This window comes from Ambystoma mexicanum, chromosome 12 (genome assembly GCF_040938575.1).
Source record: "Ambystoma mexicanum isolate Mex_15411 chromosome 12, UKY_AmexF1_1, whole genome shotgun sequence".
Classification (NCBI taxonomy): domain Eukaryota; kingdom Metazoa; phylum Chordata; class Amphibia; order Caudata; family Ambystomatidae; genus Ambystoma; species Ambystoma mexicanum.
This window is the reverse complement of record NC_090936.1, coordinates 375,284,992-375,306,914: the sequence shown is the minus strand read 5'-3', so window position 1 is coordinate 375,306,914 and position 21,923 is coordinate 375,284,992. Positions and strand designations below refer to the sequence as shown.

The following is a 21,923-nucleotide window of genomic DNA, read 5'->3' as shown; positions in this document are numbered from 1 at the left end:
TTGATTTGCTGGATGCTTTAGGTGTAAAATAATTGTAGTCATAACTACTTTGACAGGACAACACTTTTGTACACAATATTTCTCTAGCCCTTATGTCCTGCCTGATGTCTGGCTGTCCCTCCTGTTACCACACTTGCAGAGGGAGTCAGGAGGAAAAAGATGACAACTCTGAAATGTGGTGCCAGGTACAGTGGCCTCGACGAGTGCAGGTGCCACTACCACAGTCTCATCAACTGCCACTGCTAGGTAATACTCATCACCTGTGGATACGTCAGTGGGCCAGCCCAATAGTACAGTGGCGTTCGGGTATGATAGGGACATGCATGCGGGTTGGGAAAAAAGATCTGCCAAAAGAAAATTGATGCAAGATGTTTGTTGGACAAGTGTGGGGAAAGGGAAATTGGCATTTTTACATATAAACCTCCACGAAGAACAAAGGGAAACCCACATGTTCCAACTACTGCCTTAAATCCACCTTTCCAAACTACTGAGAAGGTGGTTTACTACTTGCTCTCGAGTACATGGAAACTACAGCGTTAGTACACTTCAGGCCACTCCGAAGAATAGAATCAGCCCTGTTATCAATCTGCTATAACCTGAAGAAAAGCACCGGTACAAACAATTCTTTCAGCCTCATCCTACTGGACAAATCAGCATTTGATACCATCAGACTTCATATCCTCAGGGAAAGACTGAAATAAGTTTGGCTGTTTTCTGAACACTGATAGTGGACATAACTTTCCATCTTTGAATCGTTTGAGAGGACTTTCAATGTACATGACAGAAATGTAATGTACTATGGTATCCCTACATATTATCCCCACCAAAAATATTGGCGTACATATGGTAGTTTGTCTCGCCATAGCCTATATTTTTGGGGGGATAATTATTGGGAGCGAGGGTTGCGGGGGTGTCCCCGCCACATTTTAAAATAATGCAGGGGTTGCGGGGGTGTCCCCCGCAGGGTCCATGGCTCAATATCGCCACAAAAATATGGCAATATTTTTGCGGGGATATTAACGCATGGAACCATGTACTACATATGCGATTCATATGTTGGGATCACAGGTAGTACATCAACATTCTGTCAGGTACAGTGAAACAGTCCTGTCTAACAATTCAAAGATGGCACCCACTGGTGACAGTTGACGTTCACATATAATGCATTTATGCTTTTTCAAGATATATGGGAAACCGAGCAGCACAACAGATAGTTAAGAAATCGTATCAATAATTATACATGAAGCACTTGTGATTTTTAGTGCTCAATGCACGATTTGCGGTAGCTACTAAGAATGAGCACTAGGAGTCATTTATATTCATGGGCTGGACCCTACAGACCATTTACCATGAAACGAACAATGTGCAATGACAAAGAGGATTTTTAAGATTAGATGGACAAACATCCATGACTCAATGAAACACTCCTTAAGCCTAAGGTTAGAGCAATTCAGTATTGTATTGTTAGCAAGTACTTTGATGAGCCCATTAGTATATTGCAAGAAAAGGGGGACAGAAAAGTGAGTAAACAATTTTTTTCACAAATTATGGTGATAAATAATGCAACTATAGTAGAAATCTAGCATCATGGAATATTTTGAAGGCAAGGAGAAGAAGGTTTCTTACCTGTAACTCCTGTTCTCCAGCATTGGTATCTTTACATAGATTCACATGCTGTGAATGTTCCCCGTTGTCCGGCTGGGAATCCTCGGTTACTTTTTGATTCTCTTTGCACTAGGCAAGAAGAACCTACATTTTGTAGCCTAGCACCCTTGTTAGGGGTGATTTTGGTCCCCACCAATGGGACCGCGAGTAGCCCTAGACTAGACCCTCCTCTTACTCTTCCCCTCAGATTCTAACTGCGTGTTCAGCTGAGGGAGTCCTCTAGTTTTCCGCAGAGTTTTAGGTGAAAAACTTCAAAAACAACATCTTCAAAAAAGCATTTTGTCTACCTCAACATCAGGTCTGGGGGTGGAGGGTTAAAGGAGAACCCTTTTTAAGCCCTGTGCCACTTGTGCACTCAAAAACGTATATGAGGGAGATAAGCACTCCGACTGCATATACTGCCTTTACCCCCCCACCACACAGTTGAATACTGCACTAACTGTCGAGGTCTTAACTCCAAGACTCTCAAAGTTAGAAATAGAAGGCTGATATGCCGTCTCAATGAGGGGGAGCAGCGGGAGGGGGGGGGGGGGGGGGGAACTACCCCAAGGAACTACCCCGAATACCCCTCAGATGTTGAATCGACCAAGAGCATGGCTGCCCCTGTGGGGAAACGGCCACGGTCGAGGGAAAAGTTTGAAGAGCGGCCAGTGAAGACCAAGCACAGGATCGCCCACAGCCAGTAGCCTTTGTCGACGGCCGACAGACTGAAGGGGCTGCCGTCACCCAGAGAAGGCAAGTCACCGCCGGGACAGAAGTCGGCTGCAGAAGGCAGGACAAAAACACAAACATAAATCAAGGTCTAGACCTCAAAGTCACCGAGTCCGCAGGGGGTGGGGGGAGCAAGGATCACCCGAAAGCTCTGGGGCGCACAACCACTACAGCTGTATACTTAAGTACCTAGTCGTCATTGGCCACTTCAAAACCACTTAAACACATGTCAGTGAAAGCCGTCAAGACATGGAAGTCCAGCTGGTCGACGTTGCTCCACAAATCGGCCTCGTCCACTCCACTACGAAAATCCAGCTTGTAGACAAATCATAAATCAGACTTGTCCACGCAAAAAGCCAGGGACAAAGACTGCACAAACACCGTCTAGTCACCCAGGCCTACAACCTCGGCAGATGGAAACGACTCCCCTGGACCCCAAGAGACCACAGAAAGAAGGCCCTTCACCGACACCGTCTACGGCAATCATGTCGCCGGCATCTCCAACAACAGAAGGACAACTTCCTAAGGAGGTGCAGCCTCCCCAGCCAGAGGAGCTCACACAACCACCACACATCAATCAGGTCTCTCCTATCCAGTATTCTGATGTAATGCCAGAGCAGATCGTACAGTACGAGGTTGACACCAACTTCGAGGCGCAGCATCAGCAATCAGATGGTAATACAGGAGACTCCAGATAGGCCACCAAAGCCGGGGAGTCAAATTAAGGAACAAGACCTATCAGTTTCACAGCCACAAGAGGAGGCAGGTCCACCACAATGACAGCCACAGTAAGACCAGTCCAGCACCACCCACGGGACCCGCCAACCTGCAAATTTAACGGTAAGCGAGGGCACTGCTAACCAACCCACAAGCCCTACTATCGATGAAAGTGCTCTCGTCCCTGCAGCGGGTCATCACTCAGCTCGAAGGCCAGCAATGCCAGCCTTACCACCGCCTCAACCAGCGGTACCACAGCAGTCCCCGCCCAGACCCAGCTCTACATCACAAAGATCAGCAAGGTCCTCCAGAGGACACTCACAATCCAGGTTGTTTTCTCGGTCTCCTTCAGCATCCCCAGCGCTTCAACCAATACGCAGGGATAGTAGTACATCACCGGCACTAACCTCCCCCTCACGCAAAAGGAGCCATACCGTTCCACCACCGGCGCATTCAGTGCCAGAAGGGGAATTAACGGCTACGGATGCGAACGAACCCTGCAATACCACATCTTCCTTAGCCAACTCTGATGGACGGACGATAAGGACACAGATCACCCCCAAGAATTTCCCCAGGATGAGGAATCAGCAAAGTCGTCTCTTCCTGACGACATCACAGGGTTCCATTCTACAGTCAGGAGGGCATGCAGAGAGTTCGGAGGATTAGAAGGAATGCGTTTTATTTGACCATATGGGTAAGAGGAGAAAGTCAGTGATCTCAATTCCCATCCTCAACCATGTCTGGCAGGAGGGGCTTAAAACATTGAAGCAACCATTCACAATCCCAGCGGTGAATGGCCATCTTGATTAAAAATACAACCCACTCGCAAAATGCACCAAAATGTCTGACTTCCTAGCCTTCTACCGAGTCAGTTGTCTCTGCGGCAGCAAGCCAGAAAGCCAAACAAAAATGCACAATACCCCCGGACAATGAAGTGCGAAAACAGGATGCTTTTGGTAAACAGGTCTTAATGATTGGGGCCACAACAGTAAAAGCAGCCAACTCCCTAGCCATCATAGCAAGATACGATGGGGGAGATGTGGCATAAACTCACTCCAATCCTGGAGCACCTCCAGAGAAGACGAGCAAGGAGGCAAAGGCAATCCTGAAGGAAGGGGAAGAGTCCTCCAACCTGGGGGATCAACATGCCAGTGGACCTGGCAGACAGGTTTTAAACAAGTGGCCAAAGGGGAGATCCTGGCGATATTAGTTTTACTAGTGGAAAACTTCAGAAAAAGCCTTTGGGGAAATGCTTTATAAGTCTGCGTCCATAGAGGGAAACGCCTTTCTCCCGTCGGGTGTACCTAGAGATGGCTGCCAAATGCACTTTAATAGAGTTGTGGGCAACCCCCTGTTCAGCCAGGCCCAGCAGGTATGGCAGTACCTCCCTCTGGCGTCACCCGGAATGGGTTCAGCCCTTTGTGGCGTTCCTGGTGTGTTTCACACAACTTGCAAAACCGCTTCCCCTACAGGTGGCATGATTTGTTAGTGTCAGGGGACCTGTCTGCACTCCCGTTATATATTTAGGCTTCCGAACTCCACGAAGTCAGGAGCCACGCCGTCGGGTGACGTGATTGGAGGTTGTGGTGCAGAATTTTCCCCCTTGCATTGTGTTAGGATGTCTGGTCGATTGCCGAGTCGGGTGGGGTACTCAATGGTCTGCTCAAAGAGAGAATAGCCGAGCAACAGTACCATACCAACCTCTCTTTCGCTGTTCGTTTTCTTTGATTGCTCCCTGATGTTGGACTCAGTTACTTTTAATTAAGGTAGGGTACAGACAATTGATGGTTCATGGTGAAAGGAGGGTTGTGGGTTAGCTTACTCAGCTTTCAATTACTAATTTGGTTCTCCTCTTTTAGGAGATCTACAATCCCGTTGAATCCACTATAGTCATATCCGGGCTCTCCCCGTAATAGGGAACGCTGCGCCCTTTTGGGTGATCCGCTGCACTGGCTTTAGGTTCTATGCGGCTAGTGGGGTAGATTGCCAGTAAGGGTTTCAGTCATCATAGGCTCTCCCATTCCATCAGAGCCCAGTAATTCAATCAGGACAAGGGTAGTAGTACCGGTAAATCACTGTTTATTCCAACTGGCTGTATTCTGTGTGCCTAGTGTAAGACGTCCTCTCCCTCCCTCACTGAACTTGATTTATGTTTGTGCTTTCAGCTTTCCGCTGACATGGTGCCTTCTGCAGCCTGTTAGTGAGAAGTCTCAGAAATGTGCTAATTCCCACCACCTTGGAGACCCCGCCAGCAACTTTGCTGGATTTTGAGGACTTGATTTGTTTTAACCTGGAGCGAGTGAGGCCCTTTTTTCCCTACTCTCTCAGGTATTTTTATGTGATTCTTGAACACCGTTTCTGTTGGTTATGGAGACTCCATAGGCATTATCTTTTACATTGTGTCACACAGCACCTTCAGTGCAGTGACACAGGGAAGTCTTTCAGATTTCCCAAAGGTTTGAATACCTTCCCTGGGATAAACTACTGTTTCCCAGAGCAGTAAAGTGAAATTGACTTTGTAGCTTTCTAGACCCAGCACACACCATCTTACAATAGGGTGCTGGAGGGGTTACCGATTATCGCCTTTGTCTAGCTTCTCATGTAACATTTTTTATGTTACCCTTTCCTCACTGAATGGCTTGTGGCCGTGGTTTCGTTTTAACTACTGTGGTGTGCATTTACTGCAGGCTGCGTGCGCAGCTGCAGTAAAGCACCAAAGGGTGCCATTTTTGTCAAAATCGTCCCCGTTTTTCTCACCATTTCTCTGTGGAAAGGTCCTTCTGGAGATTTACTCTGCGCGTCAATCCAGGTTTGGTCCCATCGTTAGCTTTGCCTTTGGCGAGATTCACGAGTGAAGCCCACCTCTGGCTCCAGGGTGTCTAGGGTAGGCAGGAAGTGAGGGAGGTGCCTGAAACTCCCTGTGCTTAGTCTCCTAGGAGATCCAAATGAACTCTGTGGTGATTGGCCAGCTGACTGTCTGGCAAGGACAGGCACCCTGCTGGTGACCGACAGCTAGGCTGGAATGAATGGGAGAAAACTGAATAAAAGGCAAGGCTTTTGGCTTGGAAGGCAGAGTCGACCACTGGACGAAGGAACTGAAGAAGAACGTGAAGAGGACGTCTGCTGTAAGTCCTGGACCGTTGGTTTGCCTGATGAAGCCCTGCTGCAGCGCCGAAATGCCAAGTTTGCATCAACAGAGAAGCCCCTGCGAGAACGACTTCTTCCTGCGAGTTCGTGGGACCAATCAACTCCAAAGTAAGCCACCTGGACATCCATCTCGGAGCTGGTTGAATTTCCACAGAGTTGCTGCTGGAAACCGTATAGCCAGGGAGAGGAACACCAGATTGTGTGTGTTGCTTTTAAGCTGGCCTAGAGCTCCAGGAAGATACTCTGGACTCCGAGGAAGCAGGACTGACCGTGCCTGAGCCCCCTCAACAAAGTGCAGGACCCCAGAAGCAAGGAAAGTCCATCTCGACAGCCAGGAACTGCGGTGTGGCCATTTGCGGTAGACGCGGGAAGCTGAAACACTGAACAGCCACTGAAAAGGAAGTGTGCCAGTTGAGAGTTTTGACCGTCCCAGTGCAGGAGTCACCCGATGTCCACCCTCTTGTCCCCATGACTGAGGCCCATGAATAGTGAGATCTGCAGAGCTGCACAGGGACAGTCACCTGCTGCATCTTTTCTTCATTTTTAAAAGGTACTGTACAAAGTCTAAGAGAACTTACCTCTTGCTTTAGAGTTGCTTGCATCTTCTACTACTCACAAGTCTAATCAGCTTGTGGCTCTACATTTGATTCTTCTTTTCTTCAAAGACTTCTAAAACATTGTGCAAAGACTTTTCCATGAACCTACCAGAAGTGCTTCATCCTATATAAGACTTTTGCCCATTGACTTTGGCCTAGCATATTGTAATGAATGACTTCTTGGGGGATCCAAAAGTATTTGCCTGCTTGAAAATATTTGTGGTCTCTTGTTTGTTCTAAATTAGCTTTTCCTTTGACTTATTACTATATGATCCTAAATGCAACAGTGATCTATTAATGTCCCCTGCACCTTACCAATTGAAGACACCCGAGGGTGTAGGTATTGTCTGTGGGCCATCCCAAAAAGGTATCTACTGATTTAGAGATATTAAGAGTATGTATTTCATGAAGTGTATTTGAGTGTTATTATATTGCTCCCTTCTGAAGAAGACTTATTCTAACTGACAAATAATGTAATGATTGTTTATTCAAGAAACCTTGAGTGTAAGAGTTGATTTGAATACCTGTAACTGTAAATCTCTGTGTAACTCCACTACAGCTCACATTGACCCCTCTTGACCCAGCTGGTCAAGTGGCACAGCGAGTAGAGCGCTCGCTTTGACACCCGTGCAGAGCCTGTTAACGCAGGTTCGAATCCCGGCGGGGCCAAACTCAGCCTTTCATCCTTCCGAGGTCGATAAATGAGCACCACACACCGTGGGTAATAAGCAGCGCTCGGATACCTGAGGGTTTGTAGCGCTATATAAAAGCCTAATTATTATTATTATTATTATTATTGAGATAAGCCTAGCTGCTCAACACGCTACCAAAACTGTAGTACAAGCTTATACCAAAGGTTGGGTTTCCTATACCTGTAGTCAGAGTTGTTTGTAGTGTTCCCAGAGGGTACTGCATACACACTTTGCCTAACACAGCCGACCTCCACCCCAGTGACTACTGTCCTTCTCTGGGTGAAGACAGCCTCTCCAGCCCCTTCGGCCTTCGGTTTTCAGCCGTCAACGACGGCTCATAGCCGTGGGCGATCCTGTGCTTGGTCTTCACTGGCCTGACCCTTTCACCGACTGCAGTATTTTCTCCCCAGGGGCAGCCACGATCTTGGACGATTCAACAGAGGGGTATTTGGGATAGTCCCCCCCAACCCCCCCACTCGTTGGGCCAGTAGACCAGCCTTCTATTTCCATCTTCGAGAGTCTTGGAGCCAAAACCTCAAAATATAGTGCAGGATTCAACAGTGTGCTGACGGTAAAGGCAGTATATGCAGTCTGAGTGGTCATCTCCCTCATATGTTTGAGGCCAAAAGTGGCACAGGGCCTAAAAAAGGGTTCCTTTTACCCTTCATCCCCAGAAAACTTCCACACCTTGAAGTGGTCGACCTGATGTAGTAGAGAAAATGCTTCTTTTTGAAGATGATGTTTTTAAAGATATTAACCTAAAACTCTACTGTGGAAAACCAGATGACTCCCTCAACTGAACACACGGTTAGAATTTGAGGGGAAGAGGAGGCTGTAGTCTAGGGATACTCGAAGTCCCATTGGTGGGACCAACAACATGCATAACAAGGGTGTCTGTCTACAAAATGTAGGTCCTTCTTGCCTAGGGCAAGGGGAATCAAAAAGTAACTGAGGATTCCCAGCCTGATAGGGAATATTCACAGCATGTGAATCTTTGAAGGATGTGAATGCTGGAGAATGTGATTATTAAACACCTCTTAGTGTGACTAATAGAATATATTGGTAATACAATAGGAAAGGTGTTCCGATTACATACACAACTATTAAAGAAGCAGTCAGTATGAATTGTATACACAAGTCCCATCAATGGGTGCTTGCGTAAGACAACTTAAAGATTGAAGCACCAAAAGAAAATCAACTTACCAGCATTTGAGCTAATGAACAGATTGCACTTTAAAAGAGGCACCAAAGTAATGAATGACACAAAGTGGCACTAATATTGGATTGAATGCTAAATATCAATCTTATCAATTCTATAGACTTTATATGTATGATATATCCATGAAACATGGAAGGTAAACAACAACCGATAACCTACTATAGGAACTGAATTGGCCATCTCAGACCCAATGTTACAAGTGCTAGAACTTAATAAGAAATGCCCCAAATTGAATAAGGCAACAACAATCATACATGTATGCATGACACAATGGGAATCCTCAGTTACTTATTAAAGAAATTAGTGATCATTGTAACTATTTTTTCTTTGCATTCATGTCTTGTGAATGCCCCCAATTTTGATCAATTGTGTTTCAAAAAGTTTGAAAGATAATGGAATAACCTTCTGTAATGGATAACAGCCTTGATGAAGACTAAATAGCTTGAAATGTGTGTCGGCTGTCTTTAGGCATTTGAATGTTGCGACGTAATATGCACATCAAATAGCAATACATGCATTCAACAATTGCATCAACTGGAATGATTGCACCGCTCCAATTATAACGTTATAAATTAAGGAATGTATTCCCATTTATAAGTAAAATAAAACATTCTATGAGCGAATATAACAAGTTTCAACCTCGACATTGTTAGTATAATTTTGCAGTGTGCCCTTAAAGAAAACAAACTAGTTAACGCGTGTTTCTCAAGACTTTTATATTCTCAATGGCACAGTCTCTTGTCATGTCTTTTGACAATATAGCAAGACTTCTGTCCAAGCTGCCCCTTAAATATCCATTTGGTTATTGTTTATCAACTCTTTTAATGACCGCCCTGCTTAGGGTGCAGTCTGCTATATTCGCTGCACTTGGCAAGTGACATGGTTGAATCTGGAGTTCTATTTCCTCATAGAATGTTTTGTTTTAAATTCCTTGTAACATTATCACTGGAGCAGTACAATCATTCCAGTTGATTTGATAGTTGAATGCATATTTCTTAATACGTGCAGGGTAACACCTATATCAACTGGGGTTGTTGCTATCCAAATATATCACAGAAGATACCAGAGCGCATGTATACACGGACCACACCCTATAAGAGTTTTCAAATACCAATGTGTGTAACATGTGTAAGGTTGGCACAGTCTAATCACCCAAGAACATGATCGGTTTATACCTGCCTTTATTGCAATCAAGGGGTGGTTGGGATAATACCTATAGACATTAGGGGTTTAACAACTATGAAGTGTTTTTTCATTGTGTACTGAACTAAGGAAAATGTTTCTGCCTGGGTTTCTTTTATCTGAGAAGGACAGTAAACTGGCCTTGTCAAGAGTGGATGGGAACCCTTCTCAGCCTGAGGTGGGAGCCCTACCAGAGAGAAATCCGGAGTCCATCTTACACCAGAGGTTGAAGGTGGCAGTTGGGAGGGTCCCAATGCGATCCACTCCCCGCATTTTTTATGTGCAGTATCCCATTCCCTCACACCATGCCCACCAAAAAGATACCAATTATATTCTTTGTTTTTCCTAGAGCTAATGTGCCAGACCTTTCTAACGGCAGGAACCAGCAGAGAGAGAACCGCTCTCCAGCGCCTTTTTGCTGTGCGCATTGCAACACCAGTGACCTGGAACCGGCCAAGTGAGAGTAACCCTCCAGCATCCCACACTGAATGCATTCAGACGCCTGGGGTTAAGAGGCAACAAAAGAAGCGAGGCAGTGGTGAAGATACTAAAGGCATACATTCATTTTCAAAAATTCATAAGCAGAATTTACTCATTAAAATTGTTTTGATTAGCAAACAAACTTATTTGATTAGCAATTTTGTACTAATATCTTAAATGTCACCAGCAGTTAGTTGTACTCCAAGACATGCAATTATCAAGAATACTGCATTTTTATGTACATCTGAATTAATACATAGTGCAATATCTGTAAAAAAAACTTTACACTTTTTTTCAGTTCAAGGCTCTGTGCAGCTCGGCCATGCAGTCAGTGTTGCAGTGTATGTCACACAATGCATAACTGTGATGCATATAAATAATCTTTACATTAATTACATTTTAAATGCAAGGTAGGACTTTCACTGTGAAACAGTACTTCAAATGACAGCAGGACGACTATATACATACCCACACATCTCAAAAAGTTCCAATGTATTGTACAGTCAAACCAACTCTACAGAGATAAACATTTTAAATTACCTCAAGTGCAAGCTGGCAAGACCCATAGCCTAAACCACACCCACAAAAGGTAATATTCACAGGGGGAAACTTGGGCCATGCCAGGTGCAATATCAGGTGGTATAAGCTTGACCTTGAAGTAACCTTGCAGTTGGTCCATCAAGATACTGTTCTGTTTTTGGATAAACTTGCCTCAGCTGACTCCCTAGATGGGGTTGCCATAGTGACAACACACGGGAACCGGATAACGAAGTTGGGATTACACTTTTCTAAAACTTTTTAAAGTAGCACAAAAACCTGCGACGGTTTTAAACCCCTGGCATGACAAAGATTGCAGGATGGCTTAGAGTAGGCTGATTAATAAACAAGACTAGTATCTGGCGATGGATTAAGGTTGGCCAGAGCAGATTACTGCAGGGTTTTGACAGGGATTGGCATAAGATCTGGAGGGAGTTGCTGTACGTCATAGATAAAGGGGACTCAAAGGGTTTTGGAGCTTAATGGGGGCGGGGAAGGGCTAAGGACCCAACAGGCTGCAAGCCTGCGTCAGAGCAAAGCTGTCTCTATGAGGCAAAGGGGGGCCTCGTCTGGTCTGACTAGCCCTGGTGAGGTGTACACCATGGGCGTATCCGTCACAAATTACCTTCCACTGACATTAACATGTCAGAAACTGTGTAAAGCACCTGGTCCAGGTAGGGCACTGATAAACTTCTATAGGAATTAGATTTCCGTTTGAGTCCCATACCTAACCAGGTTGTTTAATGTAATCCTGAGCATAAATGTGGTACCAGAGTCCTGGAGAAGAGCAGGGTTAGTCCCAATTTATAAAAAAAAAATAAAGACCCTAGAGATGATCCCTTGAATTATAGGCCCATTTCACTTTTGGGCGCAGGGGGAACATGTTTGCAAGGGCATTGCTAGCACACTTAAGATTACTCAGCTAGTAGTGGGACAATCATTACAAGACGGGGTTCTCAGAAGGACTGAGCACAGTCGACCAAAGTCTTCAACTAAGGTTGGTGTGCGACAAGTATGCAGTCCTGAGAAATGTTCGTGTATGCAGTCTTTGTGGATCTGTGCACTGCATTTGACACTGTGCCTAGGGAGCATCTTATCTCTAGGAGTTATTGAGGAAGCAGGGTATCCTGGGTTCTTTCCTGACTGCAATACAGTGCCTATATACAGGTAATATTGCAGTGGTTAGATGGGGCACTGATGGGAGAACATCTGATAGTATCAGAATAATTAAGGGATAGTGTCAGATGTGTTCTGACTCCCAAGCTCTGTTTGTTTATTAATTCTGCGATTGATGAACTATTGACAGTTCAGGCGGAGCACTGACATTAACAGGGGACAGTATACCGGCCCTGCTGTTTGCTGATGACACGGTTTTGTCACCTTTGCCACCTGCGGGCATCTGCAAACAGCTGGACATATTCACTGCCTTTTGTAAAAGGAATGGCTTGGCACTGAATGTCAGGAAGACAAAAGCCATCATTTTCTACACTAATGGCAGGAGGAAGCAAAATTGATAGAACTTGGGCCTGGTCAAAGGGGTGATTCAACATATGACTATTTCCAGCCTGGTCCTGGTGCCTTATTGGTTTCACTGCCAGAATAATTGCTTCATTTGTTATAGTGTCATTTAGTCATTTTCCCCAAATCTCAGAAGTCAATATGCTTATTGAATTCTGAGATTTTGGGAAAATTACAATGCCTGGAGATATTCATAGCTCTCTTGCTCAGCCATCTTCTGTTAAAGTGACCATATACTCCATAAAATCTGTTTTTTCCATTGACGCTGTTAAGATGGATTTCTGAACTCTGCCCTGGAGGCCAGAGGTTCAGAAGGTCAGCCTAGTTTCTTGGAACCAGGTAACCTTCTGGACAAGCCAGACCAATCAAGGTAGCATTGGCGGCGGTCAAGACTATGTATCAGGAGGGGTAAGGGTGATTGAAAGCCCACAATGAGCACACACAGTAAACGACAAAACAAATTACTCAGTGGGTGTATATCAAAAATACATATACATTTATTAAAGGCCTTTTAAACGAAACACAAGCAAAGATCAGCAGTAATACTTAAACCAACACAACACTATTAAATATTAAACATATATACAGATATCAAAGACCTAAAGGAATGGCACACAGTAAGGGTCCACAAACTGTAAGGAAAGGGAGCAAACAGTGAATATACTTTAGGCTCTCCTTCACTTCTCAAACCCTAACTAAGAGGCAGTCCAATCCCTAACAAGAGAAGAGCCTTGCGCTCAAAAGTACTTTCAGTGTAGACACACGCGATCGTGCCGTATGGCAAAAACAGAGCTGGGGCTGTAGCAAGTCAGGCAGGTGGGTGAGTCAGTGAATAATAAGTTCCCACTATTCAAGGAGGGTCTCCCCAAGGGGGCAGAACAGGATCGAAGAGTTGGTAATAGGACGGTAGATAGCGCTTGCTACCTCAATAAGAGTGGCCCTCAGGGGACACTCGTGCATAAAAATGAATGTATGCGCCAGGGGCAACCGGTAAGGGTCAGTACTCACCAACCAAAGGCACACTCCAGACCAAACTTTGGCAGTAGAGTCCACTTTGGTTGTGGGTTCAAATGCTGCAATTGTGCAGCTCTGTGGCTTTCAGTTGCTGAGTTCCAGGGATGATTCTGTGGCGGGACAGTGGCAATGTCTCCTCTCCTGGTAAAATTGCCAACTCAATTTCACTGCAGCTCGTCTCAGGGCACAGGGGGGCACAACAGCAGCGCACCCTATATGTTCGTCACCAGGGATGGGCGGCACAGTGACCGCATATACTCCAGTTCAGGCCTACTCTCCTAATTCCAGACCTAGGGCGCCTAGGTGTACGAAACTCAGCGGGAGTGCGCATTGGACCCAGTGCTTATGATCAACAAAGTCTTAAGTATCAACTCGAGACGGTGGCCCCAGGAACACTTCTGAGAAGGCTTGCTTTCAGGTTAAGGTGCCATGAATAGTTGGCCCTACTATTGAAATGGGCCAAAGCGCCTTTGTGGACCTAAGTTCGATCAAAAGCATTGGGTCCTGCAGGACAACAGCAGGCTCAGGGTGTCAAACCTTCCAGCGGGTCACCAGCGGTTCGTTGACTCGGCTTCTTAGTTTCAGGATGCTTGGATCCTATCCTAGGTTTGTTGTGAACTCGAGAGATCAACCTGGTATGGGTGTTTGGGCCCTTCTCTTATGCAGAATCTCCTTTGCGCCAAAACGAAAAGGACCCAATGAGAGACCTGCTCACATACAGCCATGCCAGACATGGACCCATCACAAATTATGGTGGTCCCAGTCATTCCCATCACACCAGACTCTCTGGCACCCAGGATGTGTATTGGAACTAGACAGTCCAGCCCACATCGTGGGGGCACACACAAGGCATGCAGAAGCCAGCAAAATCATTTGGTTTGCAAAGGGAGCTGCATGAGTAAATAAGGGTTTTCCCGGGTCTGCTCGACCTGAGGAAGGCAAAGATACAAGATGGCCCAAGGACAAAACAAAGGACCTCGTGGAATGGCAGTTTTGGGGCCAAGCCACTGTCCTGGTCCAAAACGCGGTAAACGCAATATGAACCAAAAGAAATGATTACAAATACATGAAAAATAACAGCTGCCACCAGCTCTGTCCAAGGCACATTTGTACTTTGATCGAAAAATCCTTTGAGGGTGTGTCTTGGGCCTAAAAAATGAAAGTAAGACCCCAGCGCACTGTATTGTAAGGTAGTTTGTGCACTGGTAACACGTTGCTAAAAACTAGCAACAAAGTGAAAGACTAAGGGAAACAAAGCCTCCCAGTACTGACTGTCTTTAAGGGCATGCCAGTTTCCCCATAAAAAAAAGTGATAGAAAACCCAGCAGAGTGCAGCAGAACGCTGTGCACCACTGGCAAAAAGTCAAGCTAAGCAGGGTCTGTCCCGGTTATTGCATGGATGGGAGACAGTTCAAAGTCCCAGATGCTGCCTGTTTCCTTAGTTTTAAATATCTCCTAACACATTAAGAAAACACATAGCAACCGCTTTTTTTTTTTTTTAAAATCTTGCTACTGTCAGTCCTTGAAAATATTGCACCTTAAGACAATTTTTTTGCCTTTTGTTGAATTGCATTCTGATATTTGCAGTTTCCCGGTCAGGCTGGGGGGTTGATGCCACAGTTGTACACTTTTTCCCCAACATAATTCTATAAGGATATATATATATTTGAGTGGCACAGGGATATGGGTAATTTTCAAGTTATCTTTATAAAGCAGAATACTGTTGAAAGCCAGACATGGGGGTGAGGAGGAGAAATGGAGAGGGCAAGTAAGTCATGCATATTTGCCCACGATGATGCAAGAGAGTTTGCAATCCTGGATACTGGTGCAGTTATTTGTCCCCGATTGTGGCTACTTTTCAGAGCACAAATAAAGGACACGTGGGTGGACAGTAACTTTTTTGCTAAGGGTGGACACAACCACCTGTTTTTTTTTTTTAGGTTGGCGGGCTTGCTGAAGTATTTGGCTGCCCGAATTTTACTCAGGTTGTCATGTTTCCAGTGTAGACGTTTGCCCATAAGCACTTGATTCATATTGGAATTTTGTTTTCCAGGGAAAATTTCAGGAAAGATTGCTGGGTTTAAAAGGTGAGTACCTCTCAGGTTAATGTTCTGTGTTCATTACGTTGAAAAAAAAGTCCAATGCTATTTTGTCTTGCGCACTTTCTTCTAAGCAGAAGGTCAATTGAACTGCATTTGTATATTTCACATATATATAAGATATATGTTCACTTCCTGTGCATATATTGATGGGTGCCAGTTTTTGATTTTCACTATGGGGCAACAGTACCTGGGCATATGTTATTCTTGAAGCTGGTCATTTTTCCCCCTTTTCCTTGCTGCATAAATGAGGTTAGTTGGGGTTGTGCGACATATCAACATTCACCAAGAGACTGGCCATAAAACAAGGGGCTTGTAGCACGCGACTCAGCCAAAGTGTGTGATCCATGGCAAATAATATAATCTCACCGTGCATTGTCTAAAAACATACTGTCAAAACAGGTCAAAATCAGTTTGCGATTGACGATCATCTTTGAGCGATGGGTTGCAAGTGTTTTAAACTATAGAGTGGCCGTGCCTACCAGCCATGGCCAAAGGCCATGGGTAGTGGTCTGGTAGTGTTCTAAAACATACAGTGGGCAAGGCTGTAAGCCATGGCCATTGGCCATGTGCAGAAAAAAATTTATGAAATAAAAGAAACCTTGAAATCCAAGGGGAAAAAAAAAAATGTAGTTGCATGTAAGGTGAGAGCTTACAAAACCCCTAAAATTCCACTAAACCCACCTTAATTTCGTGCCCCTGTTGTGCAGCCTATTACCACAGTGACGACATCACTGATTACCTCACTAATGACAAGCTTTTCCTTCAAAATAATAAAAATAGACACAAGCCAAGTTATGGTGGGTTTAAAAAAAAAAATAAGTTTTAAAGAAACCCTTTAACTTTTTTTCCAAGCCCTTTTAAACCCAACATAACTTTACTGGTGTTTGCTAAACCTGCCCTAAAGCTCCAACCGCAAGAAAGACTATACTGCACTGATGATCCCTATTAATGGGTAAATCGGGTATGAAGTTGTCAGAGGCTTTGGGAATTGTCCATCTTGGGCTGTTAAAGCCATGTATAAAGTAGCACTGTGCTGTAAAACAAATTTCCTACAGCAAAAGGCTTGAATTTGGGTTAGCCTTGCTGATGTGGCTCTGAACTGGTGTCGAACTTCCGCCGCTGAGGAGCTATGGCATGCTTGAGTTACTATATATGCATACATATCAACACAAAAGTTGTGCAATATCGGATTTATGTGATTACATACATTTTTTTGGTTGTCGCAGATTTCATCGCAAATATATACGCAGCCGTGCACCTAATACTTAAACCCAATTCCCCCGCACTATATTGCGGTGAAATCTGCACACGAAAAATAAACTATGAAATTGAATTCACACTAATGGACTGCTGAAAGGTAATGGTAAGATACCCGCAGTATCACAAATGCATTCAAAAATATCAGTTTCGTACAGTGGCGCCTGTGTTCATGGTATTAAGGCATTAACAATATGAAGAGCATTAAACTTCTTCCCAATGCCAGTTCCAATACTTTCCTCCATTTGATCACCTCTTCAGACTTTGCCCCAAATGGTAAATCCCAAAGAATTTGTGATTCAATGCAATCAAATATTCCTAAAGTGTGCAAGCTCTAATAACTTCTCCATAAAATGCCCAGAAAGGTTGCATATTGAACCGGTTAATACAGTTCAAATCAAAATGCTTAATGTGACTCAACTATTCTATTGTCTGTACAGATATCAACTTATAAATAACAAAACTATAAAATAAAAATCAACGAAGAAATTAGAGGAACCCCACGTAGAGTTTTGATGAGCATGTTAAGGATGCACGTGATTTAATGCAAACAAATAATGCACAGTTCACATGAACAACACTATTTTGCATGTACCCTATTCCTCCACCCTCCATTAAACTGCTCGTTTAATTTCGTTATGGGTGCCGCCATGGAATGTCTATTTGTTAAGAGAGGAGGACTGCTGATTTTCCCCAGTCACGCACCGTCCAGTATGATATCACAGCTGATAGTGTTGTGGGGTTCCACGAGAGGGGCTTGCTCCTCGTTCCTTTTTGGCTTCGACCTGCGCTGTTTGGCTTCTGGGTTTGGTTGCACCATCAGCGGCTCTTGGCGTTTCTTTCTCTGCTTTTGCTCTAGGAGAGCCCGCTTGAAACAAAAGAATCAGAATTTAAGTACATGTTTAATCACCTTCACAGCAAAAGGGAACACAAATCAAGTTTAACATTATCAATACAAAATAAGTGATGAATAAAGTGTAACAAAATTGATTATACTAGCTCGAATTCTGAGGGTCGATCAAATTGATCAGTTGCAACTTGTCAGTGTTCTTAATGCAGCATCTTCCAGCTGCATACCAACAACATATTGCTTGTTCCTCGATTATGGGAAGCAATTTCTCAAACAGATGCAAGCAGTTGTGTGTTGTGCAGATACCGTCAAATGTGTTCGCGTCCTAAGATCTACTTGTCACTGGAGGTCACCCACCACGCATTTTTCTGAACAGTCCACAAATACTTAAACCGTTAATATAAGCTAACTCATAACCTTTTAAAGCATGACAGCTCTTCAAAACTAACAAAGTTATGTTTAAAGTGGTGCTGCCTCAGTTCAAATTACTGTTATTTTTTGTTGGAGCCGTTAAAGCTTAAAAGTTGCCACCCAATTAGAGGAAAAAGGCAACCCCAAGTGCCTGTATGTGCCTTGTCTCTGGGGTAAAACCCCATTTCAAAAGGCAGCATGTACCTGTACAGTGTGCAAACGACAAAGTGGAACGTTCACTGTTCGTTACAATATAGTCATTTTCACATTTCATTCTCTTGCCAAGGCAAGGCAATTAGCTAAACTATGGCTAGGTTTCAAGACCATTCTGAACTACCCTTACATAGATTTCTAGTTTTCTGTAACTATTTTGTTTTTAATATAAAAATAGAGAAAAGTCTTGGTTTGTTCAAGATGCTGCGGTATGGGTTCCGTGAATGAATTCCTATCAAGAGTTGTGGCACCAGGGAAACAATCTGACAGTTGGGTCTGACCTTGTACATCTGAGGTTAAAAGCATGTTAGTTTGTGCGAAACAAAGCCATGTAAAATGGACTAAAATACACAGTAAACAAGATTAGAAACAGTGAGAAGGAGCACGCACTTTGAATAAAAAATAAGGCTAGACTGCAATTCTATGACAAGACAGGAGGCTCGCATTATGCTTTACTTTCTTTTATTTGCTGCCACACCAGCACTTTAAAACTTAACTTTAATACTGCACATTTATGTTCTTAAAAAACCACAATTTTGGAAAACGAAAATGGACCAGTTTAAACGTTCGTTTCATATCTGAATGTGATCACTGTAATCACCGGAAACTACTAGTCCCATGATATTCATGTCTCTGGTAGTCCAATCCTCCAAGCTCTGCACCCATCAGAGGGCAGCCTCCTCTATAGGAACCCTTGTGCCCAAGTCCTTTCATTTTTTTTTCTGCCTGAGATAAGTGACATATTTCTCTATCTTTGCTTATAGAAGGATTGTTAGTCACGTATCTATTTCTATAATTTCTATGATGTGTATATCAGTATGGCATTACACCGTAGCGCGCATGGAATTAGTTTCATTTCTCCTCAAAAGAGCGTTGCGCAGCGTATCACATTCAGTCAGCGCGCGTTAGACTTCTTTCACGAAACGTTCGAGTGTTGTGAAGAGCGGGCGAGGGCCGGAGCCGCAAGCAATTCCGCTCGCTTCAGGCTGCCGAGCCCCATGCTCTGTAGTCGGCGCCGGCAAACTCGGCGGCCGTTAGGACCCGTGGGAGCGGTACCTCCTCAGGTTTCCCAGCTTACCCAGGGATTCTATCGTCCGCTCGCATTGCGCCTGCAGTCGCGTATGAGGGAAGTAGTTAACCAGAACTCCAGATTCTTTTTCGGAAAAAAAAAAAATTCTATATTATATATATATATATATATATATATATATATAGATATATATATATATATATATATATATAGATATAGATACATTACTCACCGTAATCGTATTTCTGATGCTTGTATCTGCTTAGATTCACATGCTGTGCATAGGCCGACATCTAGTGGAAGCTGCGGAGTATTACAGTTTGTTTTTCAAAACTCGAAAATGAGCGTCGACACAGGGCGTGCCAGTAATACTATCCCTAGTGTGACGTCCACTGTACCCAAAATCCCTCACGCGTCTAGGATCCTCAGATTGTATTTTATCTGACATGAGGTAGAATGAGGAGTAGCGCAAGTACAGATAATCCAAGCAGATAGATAGAAAGGTAAGACTACAAGCAACCATGCGCCTTCTCTCAGAGGGGAGGAAGGGTGGGTCGCATGTGAATCTAAGCAGATACAAGCATCAGAAATACGATTACGGTGAATAATGTATCCCTTCTGAGGCTTGTGGAATCTGCTTAGATCACATGCTGTGCATAGATTAGCGAGCAGTACCTGAAGGAGGTGGGATGTGAGAAGGGTCATGAGCAAATAAGTGTCTTAGAACCGCTTGTCCCACTTGTGCATCTGCCTTGGAATGGGTGTCAATGCAGTAATGCTGAGTAAAAGTGTGAATAGAGCTCCAAGTAGCTGCTTTGCAAATGGTGTCAAGGGGTACATTTGCAATGAAAGCAAGAGTGGCCCCAATGCCTCTTGTAGAGTGGGCTCTTGCCGTGAAAGGCAAAGTTTTTTCAGAAAGGGAGTAACACAGCTGGATACAGTTAACAATCCACTTCGAGATGGCACCTTTAGAGACGCGAAATCCCTCTTTGCCTGTAGCTACAGGGACAAACAGTTGGTCTGTTTTCCTTAGCGGTCTGGTTTTGTTTACATAGTATAGGTCTGCCCTAAGCACATCTAGAGTGTGTAATTTCACCTCAGCCAAGCTTTGTGGGTCCTGGAAGAAAGCCGGAAGCTCGATGGACTGGTTCACGTGGAATTTTGAAATAAACTTAGGTGAGAACCTAGGATGTGTACGTAAAACCAGTTTATCTTTATGAACTGTAAAGAAAGGATCCTGCACTGACAGAGCCTGAATTTCACCGACCCTTCTTATCGAGAAGGCTGTCTTACAAGTCAGGTGTTTGAGACTGCTTTTATGCATGGGCTCGAATGGGGGCCCATGAGTTTAGCTAGCACCACGTTAAGGTCCCATCCTGGTGGTGCGTTAGAAATTGGAGGGTGAAGTCGCTTTACTCCTTCCATGAAGGCTTTAACCACTGGTACTTTCCACCATGACACCTTGTTATGGGAGGTGGTGTATGCTGACAGAGCTGCCAGGTGTACCTTTAGTGAGTTAAAAAAACAACCCTGGGCCCAGCAGGTGGAGCATGTATGTGACAATTGTGGAAGGAGTGCAATCAACAGGGTTGATTTGCTTATTCTGGCACCAGATAACGAATCTTCTCCATTTGTCAAAGTAGCAGTGCCTTGTGTTTGGCTTCCTAGACTCTCCTAGGATGTCCATACATCTCTGCGGCAAATTGAGATGTCCAAACTCTATGACCTCAGGAGCCATGCTGCCAGGTTCATTGAGTTGGGTTGAGGATGCACTTTCTGACCCTGGTGCTGGGACAGTAGGTTGTACCAGCCCGGGAGTTTGATGGGTTTACACACCGCTAGTCTGCGTAAGTGTGGGAACCACGGTTGTCTCACCCACATGGGAGCAACCAGGACAAGCGTCATTGATTCTCTGTTCATCTTGTTGACCACCTTCCTGATGAGGGGTGTTGGTGGAAAAGCGTACGCAAACATCCCTGACCAGTTCATCCACAGGGCGTTCCCCTGGGAGTCTGGTTGGGGGAACCTGGATGCAAATCCTGGGCATTGTCTGTTTTCGCTTGTGGCGAATAAGTCTATAGTGGGGAAACCCCACTGAAAGAAGATATCTTCTACGACCCCTCTGTGTAGAACCCATTCGTGTTCCTCTGGGAGGGAGTCTCTGCTCAGAGCATCCGCTAGGGAATTGAGCTCCCCTGGAACATGTTGTGATGACAGGAAGATGTTCTGTCTGAGTGCCCATATCCAGATTTTCTGGGCAAGCTTGGACAGATTTGGCGAAAGAGTCCCTCCTTACTTGTTCAGGTAGAACATGGCTGTTGTGCTGTCTGTCCGGATTTGCACTGACAGGTTTAGTAGGTGGGGCTCGAACGCTTGAAGCGCTCTGAATAATGCCAGAAGCTCTAGCAGGTTGATGTGGTTCTTGGCCACTGAGGGAGACCAGAGACCCTGAGCTGTGTGGTGGAGATGGTGAGCTCCCCACCCCGTCAGACATGCATCGGTAGTGACAACTGCCTGTACTTCGGGATCGTAAAAGGGTTTTCCCTGTGCAAGATTCTCTCTTGTCCACCAGTGAAGGCTTT

General features: G+C 44.6%; 1 protein-coding gene across 2 annotated transcripts in view; it reads right to left on the bottom strand.

The window, feature by feature from the left end:
• Nucleotides 1–21,923, bottom strand: part of TULP3 (TUB like protein 3) — a 1,058,170-nt gene that overhangs the window by 663,073 nt on the left and 373,174 nt on the right. For both annotated transcript variants that reach the window (XM_069628512.1, XM_069628513.1), the window contains exon 3: nucleotides 17,543–17,705. In XM_069628512.1, the coding sequence (XP_069484613.1) occupies nucleotides 17,543–17,705 (163 nt within the window). The remainder of the gene's footprint in view (nucleotides 1–17,542; nucleotides 17,706–21,923) is intronic.